Source organism: Rhineura floridana, chromosome 4, assembly GCF_030035675.1.
Source record: "Rhineura floridana isolate rRhiFlo1 chromosome 4, rRhiFlo1.hap2, whole genome shotgun sequence".
Classification (NCBI taxonomy): Eukaryota; Metazoa; Chordata; class Lepidosauria; order Squamata; family Rhineuridae; genus Rhineura; species Rhineura floridana.
Window position 1 is genome coordinate 123146560 of NC_084483.1, and position 19137 is coordinate 123165696.

Genomic DNA, 19137 nt, shown 5'->3' on the forward strand with positions numbered 1-19137 from the left:
GCACCCAGGCTTCCTAGGAAAGGAAAAACACATAATGGCTGATCCTTTCCGTTCTCCAAATCTCTGCAAATATGGCAAACAGCTGTTACTAATTTATGTTTCCGTGCTTGGGTGGAGCATACAGCTTCCTTTAGTTGGTGGAGAACAGGAATACAGAGGAAGAAGGCACTCATAAAAATAGAGGTTGAGATTAATTTTAGGTGATATGCTAGTCCGTAGAAGCCAAATTGGGTAGCTTTACCTAGTGGTTAAAAGGAATGTTTCCTCAGAGAATGAAGTCCCATTTTCAAGGGGTGTAAAATCCTCTTCTTCCACTTTAGGATCGATGGTGGACAGTGAGTAAAATGGCTGCCAATACATAAATATAGAATACCAAGATGGTTGATGCATACAAATTACACATACTACCCGAGCCCACATTGCTTAGACCAAAAGCTTAACCAGTTCCTATTATAGAGATCAAGATAGACAGAGAGTGTCTTATATGGTGTGAAGGAAGGCACCAGAGAACCAGACAGAACTGCGGTGAGCATCTAAGCACAGCAGGGGGGAACGCTCAAATGCAAATCGTTGGGTTTTGAACAAGCATGAGGGTTCAGAGACAGTGCAATGATGGAAATGTGAAAGGTAGATATATCCCAAGGAAGGAGGAGTAAAAAGAAATATTCTCCTGAGTTTCACTGTGACCTGTGGGTACATGGTTAAGTCCTAGATTTCTGGCAAAAAGCAGGCAGCAGGGCTCTTCAGGACAGGAAATTGGCTAGCTGCTTCTGTCTTCTGAAAGGGTATCCAATAGGCTTGGGCCATGTTGGGTTAACAAAGTTCAATTCCCCTATACGAATAAAGTTCCCAAACAGAAAAAGCTTCCATTTTGTGTTAACACTGGTTTGTTCTTCCCACAAGGGTCTTGAATTGATTCCAAGAGAAAATGACAAGACAAGTGGAGACTAGAACAGGAGGCAAGGATAAGGGATCAAACTAGGTTGAAGACGTCTTGCTCCCAAAGCATCCACTCAGTCTGAACAGGCTTGAAAGACAGTGATGTGGAGCAGTTGCCCAAGCACAGTGTTATTTATTATTTGTTTATTTAAAATATTTCTATCCCAATACTTACAGGACTAGACAAAATGGGGACTGAGAAATTTCCAGTGGGTAAAAAAAAATGTTTCCTGATAAACATTGGCTCTAACACACAGGATGATCTCATTAAGGCTGGACAAAAGAGATATTAAATGGCAAAGGATACAGGTAGTGAGTTTTCAGCAGGGGTCACCATACCAATTTTTCCACAGCAGAGTGGCAGAATGGAATCAGGATTTTCAAACTGAGATGTCCATTGTGGGGAAAGGCAGAGATGTTTCCCAGCTCATCTAATTTTAGACTGAATCCAATTACCAGGGGTAGTTGCTTGCTGGAGAATACTTTTTTGTTTCTTTCCCAGAGTTAATTAATAGCTGAATAGATGTATGGAAGCATATACTTGTAGACAGTGGGCAGTATTCTATGGAGTGATCACCCTTGTGCCCTGTACCATCCCCAAATATAGGGGGCACATGGCCAGGATAGGAGAGGGAGGCAACATTCCATTGCACAAGGAGAAATCCTTGCACTGACCAAACATTCACCTTGGTGCTACATTGAATGCAACCCAATGTGAACGTTCAGTCTCATACATAACTGCTGCTGTGAGAGAAGGTTTGGATCAAACCACTGTGGCTTCCGCTGATCTTTTTATAATGGCACTGCATTTGTTGCTCAGAGCAAAGCCAAAATAGACACACCGTTCTGGGGCTTGTGCAGTGTTCCAGCTGAACCAAGCTTCTCAGTACCACTAACATACTTACATAGTAGATGAAATTGTTAGTTGAGCACAAGTCACTTCTGTCATTTTTAAGCAATAGACTACTATCTTTTAGGATTGGTCTACCTTCCATACATCTGGCTGTCTTCTACTTTACTGCCTTTTGACACTTTAGACCAGTCACTTGGGAGGCAGACTGGCTGCCAGGAAGGAAGGAGGAAAGCAGCCTTTCCTTGCAGCCTTGCTTCTTTTTGCTTCACAAAAAGCCCTCTCCTCTTGTTCTGAGTAAGGGCGTCATCAGCAGCAGTGGTGCGAGGAGACAGGAGTTGGTGATAGTACTCCCCTCTTCTTCCTGGTAGCTTCACCCTCAGCCTCCTTTGGCATCTGCCGTGTATTTTATAGGCAGATGCCTGCCCTTGGTGCGCCTGAAAGACTCTTGGGTACGTCAGCAAAAGGCCTCCCCTCTTGTTTGGAGCAAGGGGGAGGTGTCATCTGCAGCGGCAGTGGGAAGCGGACAGTGTCCAGGGAGTGAAGACTTTTTAAAAAATAATAATAAATAATTCATTTCTTTATGTTCACAGCCCCCTCTGGATTTCTTCGCGTGCCCCCTGGGGGTCATGGCCCCCAGGTTGGAAACCACTGTTCTAGGTTAAAGTTGCATTTTGCCTGGGTACTTACAGTATCATTGAGGGGAAAAAACAATTCTTGCTCAGAAGCAAATAGGAGAAAAGGTCTATTCATTTCTAACAAAAATAGTTGCACACTCTTGGCATTCCTAAGTTTATTACATCCTTCTCCACAGAACACTTTTTAAGATTAACTACTTCTTCTAAATTTAGTGATCCAAGAAGGACTACCCCTTCTTTTTCTGAGTACCTTGATGTATTGGCTGCATATGTGAATCAGGTGAACCTTATCAGAGCTGGTGTTCAGAAAATAGTGAGTATGAAATGCAGAAAGATCCCAAGTAGCCAGTTGTAGAGAGAAACTATGTTTGTAATGTCCCCACCAGCAACAAGGGAAAAAGTGTAGGGAGCAGGGATTCCGAGCTTTATTATTTTGGATGTGGGATAGTTGTGCAGTTTGTGTGACCTAGGACTGTGATGTTAAGAGTATGGAAGATGAGGCAGAGGGTGACACTAAAAGGTGGACCCTCCACATCCCCAGACTCTTGCACCTGCTACCTTTTTTGTCCCTTTGGCTGAACCCAGCATGTGTATCCATTATCAGAGGGACTCCTTTTGTCCTACCTCAGGGGTAGCAAACATGTTGCCCTTCAGATGTTGGATTAGGACAGCATAGCCCACAGTGAGGGATGATTATGGGAATTGGCTACCGTGTTGGCTACCCTGCCTTACCAAATTTGCATCTGCTGAGAAAAGCAATTAGGAAATAAAAGATTTTGTGTTTGTGTGTGTGCACACACTAGGACTAATAGCAAGATCTTTTATTGAATGTCCAGCTGTCTGATAGACAATATAAGTATTCATAATTTGCAAAACAATACACTATACAATGCACTGTTCATCATATTTTTATTGCTTGATCTCAGAACTGGGGCAAAAATTGTGTGACTTCATTGTTGTACATGGAGAAATTGACTTTAATTCAACCAGCTCTATGTGGGGCTGCCATTGGACCTGGTCTGGAAGCTCCAGCTAGTGCAGAAATCAGTGGCTAGACTGCCAATGGGGGCAGATAGCTGACAGCATGTGACGCCTCTGTTAAAACATCTGCATCGGCTGCCCCTATGCTACTGGGCCAGGTTCAAGGCTCTTCCGTTGAGATACAAAGTCCTAAACAACTTGGGTCCCAGATACCTTAAGGATTGCCTGAGCCCTAATATCCAACTCAATCACTGAGATCATCTGGAGGAGTGGTGTTAGCTACCCCCTCTGTTACAGAGGCCTGAATGGCCTCCACTAGAAGTGTCACCGGTCCCATGCTGTGGAACACTGTTCCAGCAGAGATTTGGCAGGCATCCTCACTTTGACTTTCAGATGTCTCATGAAGACCTCTTTATGCCAACAGAGCTATGCAGTTGTTTAAAAGTTCCTTGAGTAGCCAGCCATTTTAATTATTGTTTTGTATTTTTTGTTTTGTTTTTATATTGCTGCACACCAGCCTGGTATTTTATGAGAGGGCAATACATAAATCCTTTTATAACTACATAAATAAATTAAATGTGCCTGATGGATTCAGTTTCAGCATGTTGGATATGTTTGCATGCACATTTTTATTTAGAATTATCACAGTGCAATAAAAGAAGGGATATTCACAAAAGTTGGTCTGCACCATATTTAACCCTTCCCTAACAGTTCTTCATAAAGCTGCAGTCTCCCTTAGATGTTTTTACAATTTCCCAGTGCTATAACCCTAGGGTGTCCAAACCATGTAAGACTAACAAAAAATAGAGGAATTATTTTTGGCAGGGGGTTCCCAAACTGTGGGCTGTGGACTACTGGTAGTCCATGAGCTTAGTTCAGGTGGTCTGTGACATGTCCATGTTAAATATATTAATTTTAAAATTGTATTTTTATTGCTGTTTTTATTTATTATATTTTCTTGTCTTACAATTTGATTTCTATGGAATACAATACAAGAAATACAGGAAGCAATAAAAATGCGATTACAGATCACACAGCATCTAGCACACCACGTTACAAGTGCTTCACCAAGCAATTAAATGGTCCACCAAGACCTTCAGCAGTTTTCAAGCAGTCCATGAGGAAAAAAAGTTTGGGAACCACTGATTTAAGTGATGCTTAATGTAGCTTTTAAAAATCACTCCCAGATTTTAAAGATTTGTGTTAAATCATCAGCTCTTAACCCTCCCCCAGTGTCTATGTGTGTGTTTGGTATAGTTTTGTGTAATCTTTCATAATTCTTAAAATCTTTCTAGAACCCCCTCCCTGGTTCCATCAGTAACTGAAAGGTTAACTTCATTCTTTCCTCAGAATTTTTATGGTATGGATGGCCCTACAAAATGTCCACCCCTTCTGATTGTTAATGTGCGAGGATGGACTGGGGTGAATGAAGAGCAGATCTATCGGGAGTTAAAAATCTTCTGCAGGTTTGATGTGCGACGGCTAAGGATGAACCAGTTTCTCTTACTCTCCAATAATTTTAAAGAGTAAGTGATCAAAACCTTACTTCAGTCTACTTTAGCAGTTATCATTCGTGGTATACCCCGGAGCTGAGAGCGATGAAACATGAGAGGAGGAGGCTGGAGTGCAGATGGAGGAAAACTCCCAGTGGATACAATCATGCCTTGGTAAGTGCCACCAATAAGTTGTATACAAAAGCGGTAAGGACAGCAAAGAAGCTTTATTTTGCTGCCTCTATTAGATCATCCCTATGCCGCCCAGCGGAGCTTTTTAAAGTCGTGCGTGGGCTCTTACACTCTGGCCTCCACGATACTACGGAAACATCGGAAGCCCGCTGCAACGAAATTGCTGGACACTTTCAAGATAAGATCGCATGTATCCGCAGGGATCTTGACTCCGATGTTGCGACAGATGAATCCATTGAAGTGTCCGGAGCACGGCCTTGTCCTTCATTATTGGATGAGTTTCAGTTGGTGCAGCTCGAGGAAGTGGACAAGGTGCTTGGAATGGTTCGGGCAACCACGTCTGTTCTGGATCCTTGCCCATCTTGGCTAGTGAAAGCTAGCAGGGCTGGGACCACCGGTTGGGCCAAGGAAGTGGTTAATGCCTCCTTGAGGGAGGGAGTAGTCCCTGGTAGCCTCAAGGAGGCAGTAGTGAGACCTCTTTTAAAGAAACCCTCCTTGGACCCAGATAACTTGAACAACTATAGACCGGTGGCGAATGTCCCTTTTTTGGGCAAGGTTTTGGAACGGGTGGTTGCCGGACAGCTCCAGGCGCTCTTGGATGAAACCGATTATCTAGATCCGTTTCAATCCGGTTTTAGGCCCGGTTTTGGCACCGAAACAGCCTTGGTTGCCATGTATGATGACCTTTGTCGGGAGAGGGACAGGGGGAGTGTGACTCTGTTGATTCTCCTTGATCTCTCAGTGGCGTTTGATACCATCGACCATGGTATCCTTCTGGGGAGGCTCGCGGAGTTGGGTGTCGGGGGCACTGCTTGGCAGTGGTTCCGCTCCTACTTCGCGGACCGTCACCAGAAGGTAGTGCTTGGGGAACATTGCTCGATACCCTGGACTCCCCATTGTGGAGTCCCTCAGGGATCGGTTCTGTCCCCCATGCTTTTCAACATCTACATGAAGCCTCTGGGTGCGGTCATCCGGAGTTTTGGAGTACGTTGCCATCAGTACGCTGATGACACGCAGCTCTATTTCTCCTTTTCATCTTCTTCAGGTGAGTCTGTTGATGTGCTGAACCGTTGCCTGACCGCGATAATGGACTGGATGAGAGCTAATAAACTGAGACTCAATCCAGACAAGACCGAGACACTGCTGGTGAACGCCTTCCCTGCTCAGATGGTAGATGTTCACCCTGTTCTGGATGGGGTTACACTCCCCCTGAAAGAACAGGTACGTAGTTTGGGGGTTCTTTTCGATTCTTCCTTGTCTCTCGAGGCCCAAGTGGCCTCGGTGGCACGGAATGCATTTTACCATCTTCGTCTGGTAGCCCAACTACGCCCCTATCTGGACAGAGATGACCTCGCCTCCGTTGTTCATTCTCTGGTAACTTCAAGATTGGATTACTGTAATGCGCTGTACGTAGGGCTGCCCTTGAAGACAGTTCAGAAGCTTCAGCTGGTGCAGAACGCGGCTGCCAGACTATTGACGAGGACCAGTCGGTCTTCGCATATAACACCTATTCTGGCGCATCTGCACTGGCTCCCTATTTGCTTCCGGGCGAGATTCAAGGTGCTGGTTTTGACCTATAAAGCCTTACACGGCATGGGACCTCAATACCTTGTGGAACGCCTCTCTCGCTATGAACCTACCCGTTCACTTCGTTCAGAATCTAAGGCCCTCCTCCGGGTACCAGCTCATCGGGAAGCCCAGAGGGTGGTTACTAGATCTAGGGCCTTTTCTGTGGTGGCCCCTGAGTTGTGGAACAGCCTCCCCGAAGAGGTACGCCTGGTGCCTACACTTCTATCTTTCTGGCACCAGGTAAAGACCTTTTTATGCTCCCAGGCATTTTAATCTTTTCATTTTCTTAATCTTTCTACTTTTAATATGTATGCTTCTTAATTTGTGTTGTATTTCGTTTTTGTTGTGCTTTCTGTTGTTTGTTTGTACATGTTTTTGTGATTTTTTACTATGATATATTGTATTTTATCTTGTTTGTTCACCGCCCTGAGAGCTATTCTGCTAAGGGCGGTATATAAATTGAAATAATAAAATAAATAAATAAATTCTGTATAACTGATTTTCTCTGTTGGACAAAAAGAGTTTAATTTCAAAACATCTGGATTCATATTGACTCCAGCTGGCCTCATACAATAGTGTGGCTGCTTATACAGCATACACTAGCCACTTCTATATAGGGTGCTGGAAATTTGAAGTGTTTGCAAATCAGTAGTGGAAGAAATGCCAAATGGGGCAGATGCTCCTTTGAAGGGGAAAAAACCCTATGCATGCACATATTTTTGAGCATGTCATTTCTCAAACTTGGTTGGAGTATTGCCAGTAAAATAGAGAAAATGTACACTCATCCATAAGGAGGTTTTAGAAGATCAGAACGTGTTTGTGTCAGATTTTTAAATTATTTTTGTATATTTTGCACCCATGGATTTTTGTTTTAGTATTTCCTCTCTTTTTACTAAATCTGTAAGGACTAGCTATGTAGTGAAACTGACTTTACTATGCTATTTGCATTTTTCGATGTGTTGGCCCTATTTCGTAGATAGTGGATGCAGAAGAACAGCTCCCAAAGTGGCTCTTGATCCTGCGTATTGGGATAAGTGGCTGCCACATTGTTTTTGGATGTGCTTGTAGCTTTTGGAGGGTGGAGGATGTTCAGCTGCTCTCTTTGCTGAAAAAATGCTCCATCAGTCTGTGGATATGCAAGTTGCGCCCTCCCATCCTCCTTTCCTATGTGGGAAAAATCTACATGGTAATGAAGGGGAGATGCACACCTGGGGGGCTGTGAAGAAAGACCAGCCCATGTTCCTGTAATGCATAAATTGTTGGACTCCAGTTCCCAGCAGCCCTGGCCAGGGGTCCGGGATGATGGGAGTTATAGTCCAACATTTGTAGGGCCACAGGTTCCCCATCTCTGCTTTAATGAAGGGGCAGGCAAAGGAGTATAGAATACCTTGATATTCAAGCAGTGAGAAGGACATCCTTGGGGTTTGCTTGCTCTCCAGTGAAGGACAGCAAAAGCTAACAACACAAACTGTCCAATCCTGGGTTTGTGGGGTGGTTGATGATGGTAGTTGATCTCCCCTGCCTTGGTCACCCTAGGCTTAGTTTCAGAGAGCTGAAACAAGGTAATGTCTTTCCCTTTTAATTTCATTGTCCCTAAAGTACAGGGTGGGGGGAAGCTGTAGAAGCATGAAAGTAAAACCATGCACTGCCTCTTTTGCTCAGGGGGTTGGGAGGAGAAGGGTGCTATGTGGCTGCTTTGTGTCTTTCTTGCTGTAGATAGGGAAAGAAAGAGAATGTGCAGGCGTGTAAACATTGGAAAAGGTGTTTGGCTGGGAGTCAGAAAGACAGAGCCTGCCCTCCCTCATGACAGGCAGCCATGTAGACATTGGGGTGTGAGGATGTGAGTCCTTTTAGGCTGTACTTTAGGTTTAGCTGTTAGGGCACTTGATAGATGTGTGTTGGTTGTATAGTCCATAAATAAAAACTTGTCCACCCTCCTAGATGTCCATCTGATCTTCTGAGCCTGCTTTTCACACCTGCTGGCATGTGGGTGGTATTTTTTGGAGGAGGGAATTGTCTGCTGAAAACAGCAGTTGGATTGGCAGATTTCCACCTTTTGGGGCAGCACCAGTTTGGGGGGGAAAGCGAATGACTGGCTATGTAAAACTCTTCTTCTTCACAGCCAAATTTACTTCTCTTTTAAATTATTGTTCCAGTGTCAGGACGGTTTTGAGAGAATGCAAAGCTCATCCCAACCTGCAGATTTCTCTGTACCACCGCTGGAGGCATTCTCCACAAGTGAATTTCTTTCTTCAGTAAGTAAGGTTGGCTTTATAGGAAGTCTCATATTTTTATTAGTAGTGTTTTGAAAGTTAGGGAAGAGTGACTGAAATTTCCTGACGTAGGCCTGTTTCAGCTATCATGGGCTGATCTTCAGATGAGGTATATACCCTGCCCTTGAATATACCCAATTCCCTCCCCTAATTCTGGGTTTCTCTAGCTGCAGTTTTCTGTGACGTCAAAATTGGGCAACTGTGGTTAAGCAATGACCTCTGAACCATGGTTTGAAGGATTGTCTGAAGTGAGCCTAGGTACTTTTTGATGTTGCAGCAGCATTAGAAGTGCATCTAATATTAATACAAGAGTACCTTCTTGCCTTGTTCAAGAACACTATCCCTAGCTGCTGCATTGTCAAGAACAGGCAAACAAAAAAACCATAATAATTTCCAAAATGTTTTTAAATCTAGGAGAGAAATGCCTGGATATACACTCTCAGTTGTGCATACAACTATGTGAGGGAACAGTAGCAACAAGAGAATACCACAGCCCAAATGTTGAGTAGGTGTGCATAAATGTTTCTTTGTGCTGGGATGCACAAAGTTAGAAGGGAAAGAGCTCAAGCTCATACCAGCTTACAGAGTCAGATTAAAGCATGATAAATCATCTGGGAGCTTCTAACCAATGATCTATATTATTGCTTATATCCATATATCTGCTGGCATGTTCATGCACACTCATGTCTGTGCACTAAGTGAAAGTCTGCTGTTCCTCCTACTGTCAGGTTATCAGTAGTTTAAAATCCTAGTTTTCCATAGGAAGATAGGTCACTGGTCCCCTGGCTTAAGATAAGGGGGCTGCAAACACACGTATAAATGTAATGCAGAAGTGAATGAAATGTAGTATTAGCTCAAGATCTTTAAAACTTGAGCCAAGGAGAGATTGGCCTGTTCCCTCTGGTGGTGACTCTTTGTATACCACAAAAGAATCCTTGGTCTTTATCCTGTTCAGCTCAGAATTTACTACTAAGAGCTAATCTTCCTTGAAGGAGGCAGTGGTGCATCCCTTCCTTAAGACATCCTCCTTGGACCCAGAAGTGTTAAATTACTATCACCTGGTGGCAAATATCCCTTTTTGGGCAAGGTGCTTGAGAAGGTAGTGGCAGCCCAACTTCAGGCATGCTTGGAGGACACTGAATATCTGGATCCATTTCTGTCTGGCTTCAGTCCCAGTCATGGCACTGAAACTGCCTTGTTCACCCTGGTTAAACTCCATGTGCTAAAAATGCACTTTATTGTGGGCCCAACACTTAATAGAACATTCCTTCTTCAAGGATACAGTAATTACACACAGCATAAATAGGATAAGGTGCAATAAATACAAAATGTAAGAAAATAAATTATGTTATCATATTAAACAGTGTAGCAACATCCAATAATGTCTACCTATTTGCACAATAAAAATCTACTTGCACAATGGGACATTGGGTTTCTCTTATGCCCCCCCCCACCCATGCCTCAAAATCTGTTCTGTGGGATTCCTCAACCATCCAGAGCTGACTTTAGGGCTGCAAGAGAAGCCCCAGTGCATGACTGTATGTCTACCTATGCTGTGTTGGATGTTGCCAATAAAAATTACCATGTTCTCTTTGTAAAGATTACTACAAAGGAATCAGTGTAAAGACATAAATATCAATAAAAATATGTCTTAACACATCGAATTAAAAAAACTTTCCTAGTAAAGAGACGCACAATCTTTCAAACTGACGAAAAGCCTGATTAGTAAAGCATTAACATACTCAAAGAGTTTTCCTTTGTTCTGACACCTTTTATTTATTTATTTATTTATTATTTATTAGATTTATATCCCACCCTTTCTCCCAGCAGGAGCTCAGGGCAGCAAACAAAAGCACTCAAAACCCCTTTAACACACTTTTCATGATCCATTCCAAATTAGACTAGACCTATTCCAGTTTTTCATAAAATTATGAAATTACTTTAATGGTCCTGTTCTAGGTACACTGATTCCCACAGCCCTTTTATCCTTCTTTTCTTCCTTCAAGCCTCGTGGAGCCAACCATATCATTTTTGAAACAAAGTTTTCTACAGTAAATATAATCTAACTCCTGTAATCCTTTTTTTTTTCTCCTTTCAGTGATGCTATCCCAGTTTTGTGGTTGTTGTTTTCATGAACTTATGTGGCAAAATATGCTTCCAGCTCCTGTCTGGGGAATAGTGACCTCTATGATTACAGAAGATGGTTGTCTGTGTCTTTGATGAAACCTAGTTTTTAAAGTTACCCCCCCCACACACACACACACAAAAGTACAGATGGCTGGAAGGGAGTGAGGGATGAGAGACTGAAAGAAAATAGCTTACTATTCTTGACAGTTCACTTCAAAGCATGGATCTGATGGAGACCATTTCTTAGAGGTAGTATGCTACATGAAGTAACTCTATAGCTGCACTGTATTTTTGTTTCAGTGCTTTAGGGGGTGGGAGATAAAAATTGAGAAGGTGGGCAGAGCTGTCTGGGAACACTACACTTTCTGAACAAAACGGGCCTTGGAAGTGAACACTTTTCATGCGTGTGAAAATGAACATAAAACCGAGGCAGGGAGGGTTCAACTTGTTGATTCTTGCAGTTGATGGTCCCTTGAATATTCTTTTCTTTTCAGAATTTGTGGTATTGTGGCCTCTTGGTCTCTGCTGGCTTTCTTCCTTGGGGGCTCTTCCAACTGTGCTTTGTAAGCGATCATCTGTTGGAAGCACCTTTTCTGCTGTGTGCCCTCTTCTCTTTGTCATCTTCACTGTAAGCAGTACTCACCGTATATTAAAATACTTGCAATTTCTGTAGTAGTCTCAAACATGTGTGGTTCCTAACATGGGAAATGGGTAGCGAGAGCTTGCAGTTGTCAAGCAGGGGATAGGAAGGGGAAAATTTCTCTCAAGATTTTGCTAGAAGGCAGGCTGTCATGATCTGCTCCAAGCTGGATATCTCTCAGTGCAGAACTGAAAACTTCATGCTTGCCTCTTGTGATGATTCTCTCCCCCCCCCCAACATTGTAGTAGCCTTCCTCCTCGTACCACTTTATAAGTACTGTAAGGCCTATTGTGGGTATGTGTGGCTGTGGATTCTTCTCTTGCCTCCTTTATGTTGCATGGTAAGCCAAGAAACTGCATTGGGATGCAGCGACGAGAGAGACTGTTTAGAAGCTACTCCATTTATCATCATGGGCAGCTTAAAGGCTGACCAGGTCACTACCAAAATGAACAGTGGTCAAGGAACAAATCACTGCTCCTCACATGCGTTCTAGTATGGTAAAATAAGATGATTGGTTTTCTTCCCCTGGGCCCTCAGCAACTTGGCGTTGTAACTGGTGGTGATCAAACACTGACAAGGAAAAAGCCTTTATACTTCATTTTTGGTGTTCAAATATCAGCACATAAGGTCTTGATGCTTCAATATACAGATCAGAGTCAAGCCAGTCCTAATTTGATTTATTTATTAAAAATATTTTTAAACCTCCTTTCATCCTTAAAGGGCGCAACCAACTAGTTGTAACAAAATAAAACGCAACAACAATAATAATAAAAAACCCTAACAGTAAAACAAAATGCATTTAGAACAATTAAGACAAGAGATCAATTGACCAATAAGGAAAATGCTTAAGATTCTGACTTCCTATATGTTCAGTTGTGCTATAAACTGTCTTCTAATTGGGTTGCTCTTGTGGTAACACAGTTGAGCATCTGTGCAGTAACTATGGGCTTTTTTCCCCCTCCAGGGTGCTGAATTTAAAACTTTATATGGTCAGATGAAGAGAGGGGAGCTGGCTTACAAGTGGAGGGCTCTTCCTGGAGACTCTTGCAACAAGCTGGCTGTTCTTTGTGCTAGGGAAGATTCCAATAACAATTTTAGAAGAGAGAATTCTGATAACAAAATTGATATGTGATCATTTTAATTGTTTCTGTGAAATGGGTATATGAATGCTCGCAATGAAAAAACAAGGTCCACCATATAGCTACAGGTTGGCTTTTCTTTTCATATGAAAACTGTTCTGGACTCCTAAATATTCCCCTGGATATCAAGTTCTACAAGAATGGTATAAAGGTAAAGGTAAAGGTGTCCCTGCACTTATAGTGCGAATCGTTTCCGACTCTTAGGGTGACGTCTTGCGACGTTTACTAGGCAGACCGTATATATGGGGTGGTTTTGCCAGTTCCTTCCCCGGCCTTTCTTTACCCCCCCAGCATATGCCGGGTACTCATTTTACCGACCACGGATGGATGGAAGTCTGAGTGGACCTTGCTTAAACTGCTGTAGCGATAGTCTGATTGCTTCTTTGTTTGATTTGTGGAGTGTGACAGGGCAGCTTCTGCAAAAACTTTTTTTAAATGCTGTTTGAACTTCTACCCTGTCTGTCATTATAAAAAAGAAGAAAGATGTCTCCAATGATCGCATGAAAAAACTCAGGTGCATAATCCTGAACCCAGAGCACAATGCCCAAGGCAAGCAATGTAAAATCTGCAGTCATAAAGACTGCTGCATACAGCTTTGAGTAAGGTATATGTTTGTCTTGCTGGATGTACCTGACTCTCCACGCTACATATAATCATAAATGCTATTAGGTCCACCAGATCCAGTGTGCTTACAATGCTGAGCAGTCTCTGACATTGCAACTCTCAGCCCTCTGTCATCTCTTCTCCCATGGTACCCTCTACTTCTAGATCTTCAGTGCAGAACTCGTATTCCATTCCTGAGAGCAAAAAAACTGAGAACCCACAACAAAAAGCAGGTAAAAGCAGTGCCAGTGATCTCTGCACTGATGGCCACCATCAAAATGGTTCTTTCATTGCATCCCAAAGAGGAGGCCACAGTTGCTATTCCTCGTAGCCAATGAGGGAAAGGAAATATAGCAGGAATCATTTCATGAAGTGCTGGCAGGAGTTCTCCCAAAACCGGGAACAACAGTTCGGTGACAGCTAGATTCAGCATACAGGGGGAGTGGGGTTTCCAATTCTTATGAAGACCTAGGCACCAACGTGAGGTTCCTGATACACCAGCCTCTAGAAGGGAGAAATTGAATGCAAGCAATGAAAAAGAAATTGCTACATAACCTTCTATAGAGGTCTGAGTTACTGGTGCTTCAGTAGTATGGAGAAAACCATCTTTTTAAAAAAGTGTAGTTTTGGCTAAATTTCCCTTCCATTAATCTCTAGAAATAATATTATTAGAAATTCCTAGATCAGATTACATAAAACGAAGTTACAAAACACAATGTTCTAATTTGTATTAACTCTGCTTTTAATCATAACACACAAAACCTTGGATCCTGAGTTGCCTTTCCGTGAATGGAAGTGACTCCAATCCAACAGAGGCTGCTGCTTGAAGGGAAGGTGATTTTTGCCAATTTCTCTTGCAGCTCCCAGGCTGCTCCTGATGGATGCAAGAATGTCTTGTAATTGAAGGCCATAGCTCAGTGGTTGTGGTATTATTATTATTACTATTATTATTATTACTACTACTATTATTACTATTATTATTACTATTATTGCTGTTACCTCCTCCTCACCTAAAGGTCCCAGGGTGGGATACAGCAATTTTAAAATACATCATTTAAAACTATTAAAAACAACCAATATCACAAAGTAGGGTGGGTCCTAAAAAATATACATCTCAGGTGTCGGAGGCCAGGGTAAAGAGGTGCAACTTTGGCATTCACCTAAAGCTGTACAGTGAGGTTGCCAGGTGCACCTCCTGGGGAGGGAGTTCCACAACTTAGGGGCTGTCACAGAGAATATCCTCTCCCCACTCCTGAGCTTTTGAAGGTGACAGAACTACCAAAAGAACTACCTCTGTTTTATCTCAACACGTGAGAGAGTCTGTAGGGAAGGAGGCAGTCTTTCAGATATTTGAGACCTAAGTCATTTAGGGCTTTAAACTGTAGTGTGGGCACCTTGAATTAGTCCCAGAAACGAACTGGCAACTAATGCAGCTGTTCTAAAGCAAGAGTTATATGAGAGCTGAAAGGAATCCCAGCCAATAATCTGGCTGCTGCATTTTGGACCAGTTGAAGTTTCTGAGTCATCTTCAAGGGCAGCCCCACATAGAGCACAATGCAGTAATACAATTTGCAAGTTACCAGAGCATGGAGTACCATGGCCAACTTATCTCTGTCCAAAAGGGGCTAAAGCTGGCAAGCCAGCCAAAGCTTTATCTGCATAAAGGGGTCTAATCTGAGTGTGTTTATTATGTCTGTAGATATAACAAACATGTGCATGCATGTTTATATGTAAGATCAGGGATTAGTTTAACAGGCAAAAATAAAGATTTTTCTTTGTGGGTGAACCTGTCTGTTTGGCTCTGAGTTCTCAGAGGCAATCTGCATCTTGCATGCTAATGTATGTGGGCCCCGATATAACCTTTTATTTTATTTTTAAGTAAGCTGCTTCAGAAGGGGTTGAATTTAGAGTGGAGAAGTGGAAGGAGAGGAAGGGGGTGTACAGTTCTTTTGCCATCCTTCATTTCTCCCCCTCAAATGAAAGGGCTGTAGTTCAGTGGGAGGGCAAAATACTTTTGTCACCTTTCTGGGCAAACCCTCCCAAGGCAACTTGCAAAGCTATTCATAGCTGGAACATTTTGTTTCTGAATGATTTACAGTATAATCTGCTTGCAGTGCTTCCAGTCCAGGCCCCTAATGATCTTCATTTTATTCATCTTTCTCCATTTTGCTGTTTCTGTCCACCAAAGTTGTTCCCAGCCCCTATGCCTTCCCCCACTCTTTCTCTGCCTCTTCTTGGATGGTCCAGTGCCATAGTCTGCAAAACCTTGTTTCGGTGATGGAAATATTTTGGATATTTGAACAGCACTCCCCAAGCCCTTCACATCTCCATGACAGCTAGTAATTCAGTAGGCAATGGAGCTTCTGCTTCTCCTTCTAACCATCTCAGTAATGGAAATTTGGTAGCTGGAGAAAAGAGGACTGACTGCTGGAGCTCTGTCTGTGATGGAGAGGACATCATGCTGGTGGTGGGCAGGGCTGCAGCCAAAAGTGTGTATTTTTCTTTCTGCCTGTAAGAGTTTAAATATGACATTTGAAGGAGTATGCAGTATATATCAGTATCAGGTTTTTTTTACATGAGTTAGGCCTGAGTTGGCATGTTACTGTAAAAGCCAGAGGGAGTAAACAGTTATTCGTAGAGGTGACCAAGGGTGACAAAAGGTCACAGCTGCGGTCAGAATAAAGAATATTGGGTCAGCTAAAACCACATAAACTCCAATTGCCTGGGGCAAAGGTGTGAGATAAACTAGAAGTATTGTCAAGAATGGGCTGAAATTATGAGGGGAAGAGATACTATTTAGTCAATCAAATTGGCGTGTTTAGTATTAATGAATTATAAGTGTGATAATTCATGTATACAAGGTGGAAGCACACTGAGATGGGGCCATTCCTGAACCATCCAACCATCTGGTGGAAAGTAACTCTTCTCCTACTTTGCTTAGACCTGTAAGTGTTTATACTTTTGCTGCGTGTAAGGATGTGGATGTCTGCCATTTTTCCTCTTTGCTAATAAATGAAGTGTCCAATTAGCATTTTCTCTGCCTGTGTGTTGAATGTGTATTACTCTGGTTCAGATGGTGTGCTAGCAACACCACACACCAAGTTTGGGGAGTTGCTGTTTGTCTGTGGGCCGAGGCTTTACAGCCTGTGAACAATCAATAACTTTGAACCCTAACATGCACTCCCCTTTCTCCTTTTTCCCCCTTGTCACTCATATGAAATTAGGCTAAGGGCTACAGGTTACCCACCCGTGGTGGAGACAGTACTAAACTAGGTGGCCAATGGTCTGACTTGGTGTGAAAGGACCTCCTATCCCAGTGGCTTCTTTCCCCTTGGATGAGGTCTTCAAACTTTTTGTGTGTGTGTACACAAGTGAATTATGCATTTGCTTAGCCGTTAGCCCACAAGCTAATAGGTCCTAGAGAATTTATATTCCCATCTGCTTAATGACATGTATTTCCATCCACACAGTGCCGCATGGGTGGTATATCACACATAAGCATTCAATTGCACATGGATCTCCCTTGCTGGATTAAGGTTCCTGTGTTTTATTCTCTGGTTGTCCACCTTTCTTCTTCCCTTAAGCTGCTATTTCTCATACCTTTGAAGCCTGGAGTACAGGGTCTTTTTTCAGAATTAAAACTGGAGGCATGTGACTCTACATTCAGATAAATATATATTGTTACAGGATTGAGTTTGGGCTACATGTCCTCTTGGGGTACATTCCAGCCCTGTGATTTTATAGCTATAAGTTTTGAGACTGCAAAGAAGAGTGCAAAAAACCCCCCAGCAGATTAGTTTCTTTTGTTAAGTAGGTACCTTAGCACATTCCCATTTGTTTGGAGAATGGACCTTTGCCTAACTAAAAAGTTAATAGGGTGCCATAGGAGCTAATAGTGGAAGACCCTTCTAGAATGTGAACAGAAAGGGGCATATCTTTCTCCCCCCCTCCGCCCCCAGAGGTGATGTCATCAAGGTGAGTGTGTGTGAAGAGACTGATAGTCTTAGAACTAGAGCTAGAAAGACCCCGAGAGGCTTGATTTGATTTCTGAAAAACCATTGCCATGCTGTTGGTGGCTCCTCTAGAAACCTAATGGAGGAACAGGAACTGTTGGGATGTTATGGGTGTGAACCTTCCATCTTGGTTGGAACCTGTATATACGTGTAAATAAACAGAAACACCATACATCTCCAATGGTCTTCAATTCAAGGAAACCAAAAACCCAAGGGACATGCTGGGATCCCTGAAACCCCTCACCACTCAGATATTGGGGTGAGTGTGACAATATATTTGTATTTTTTTTAAAAGCTCTCAGAACAGACATAGGAATCTACCTTAAACCAAGTTAGACCATTGGTCCTACCACAGTATTGTCTACACTGACTAGCAGCAGCTCTCCAGAGTCTCTCTCAGCCCTACCTGGAGATACCGGGGATTGAACCTGAGTCCTCGTGTTTGCAAGGTAGATGCTCAACCACTGAGCTGTGGCAGATGCTCCTGTCTCACTGTGGAATGGTGAGGTGAGTAGAGCCATCAGCACGATTGCTCCTGAGTACCCTTGCTATCACCTGGAGCACATAAGTCACCTTGGTACTCTAATGGCCTATGTGTGATGCAACAGGAGGGTTGGCAGCTGGACCTGGTGTAAATATCAATCCGAACGTGACTGAATACAGCGGGTAAGATTACACCATCATGCCTACCATGTGGCGGTGGTGGTGGAGAAAGCTGACTTCTCTGCCACTGTTGTGTCCACAACTAGCCATCCAGCAGACCTTTTCCAAGTGGTGAATGGACTTTTGTCATCTGGCCAAGAGAGCATTGCCCTGACACTCTTGGAGGCTAGATGTAACAACTTTGCAAAGCACTTTAGGGACAAAATCACTCAGGTTTGGACCGAGTTGGATGCCATGGTTAGAGCAACTCCAATGGAGGCAACCAGAGCACTGTCTGTTCCATCTGTACTAGATCAGTTTCAATTATTATGGCCTGAGGATGCAGACAAGCTGCTTGAAGAAGTGCGGCCAAACACCTGCTCCCTTGACTCTTGCCTGTCTTTGCTTCTTAGAGCTAGCCGTAGAGGGTTGACTGTGTGGGTTACTATTATCAAACTACTCTCCCGCCCTTCCTCCCAGGAGCCCAGGGTGGCAAACAAAGACACCCCCTCCGGAAAAATCTTGAAATATTTCAAACAAAACATCTTAAAACATTTAAAAAACAAAACATCTTACAAATCTTAATTTTTTTAATGCTGTATTTTAAAATGGTTGTAACCCGCCCTCCTAGGACCTTTGAGTGAAGGGCAGGTTAATAATAATTATAATAATAATTAATAGCTGTAATAAAGTAATAATAATACCATGGAGGTATGGCCTTCAATTTGAAGACATTCTTGCAGTGCAGGACAGCTCACTTAATACTGTCTTACAGAATCATGCCCTCTAGTATTGTCTTCTGAGATTATGCCTTCCATTTTGCCCAGTCAGGGCTCAGGGATGAAATAATGCTTTCTGAATAATTGTGATGTTTCAGGGAGTTGATATCTGTCCATAGACCCTGTTCCCTGCCCCCAGCTCCTTTGATGCCATGCTTTCCTTCCCTCCTCTCCTCCACTATGGTTCATCCTGGTCTCCTGTTTTCATATTTGCCACCTTCTGATTCTTCTCTAAATACAGTCACGTCTATACCATGCA

At 43.0% G+C, this 19137-nt stretch overlaps 1 protein-coding gene across 4 annotated transcripts in view; it reads left to right on the forward strand.

The window, feature by feature from the left end:
* Positions 1-11730, forward strand: part of PNLDC1 (PARN like ribonuclease domain containing exonuclease 1) — a 48298-nt gene extending 36568 nt beyond the window's left edge. For all 4 annotated transcript variants that reach the window (XM_061626365.1, XM_061626366.1, XM_061626362.1 and 1 more), the window contains 4 exons: positions 2641-2740; positions 4759-4934; positions 8819-8917; positions 11557-11730. In XM_061626365.1, the coding sequence (XP_061482349.1) occupies positions 2641-2740; positions 4759-4934; positions 8819-8917; positions 11557-11629 (448 nt within the window). In that variant the 3' untranslated portion in view covers positions 11630-11730. The remainder of the gene's footprint in view (positions 1-2640; positions 2741-4758; positions 4935-8818; positions 8918-11556) is intronic.
* Positions 11731-19137: the final 7407 nt, after the last annotated feature.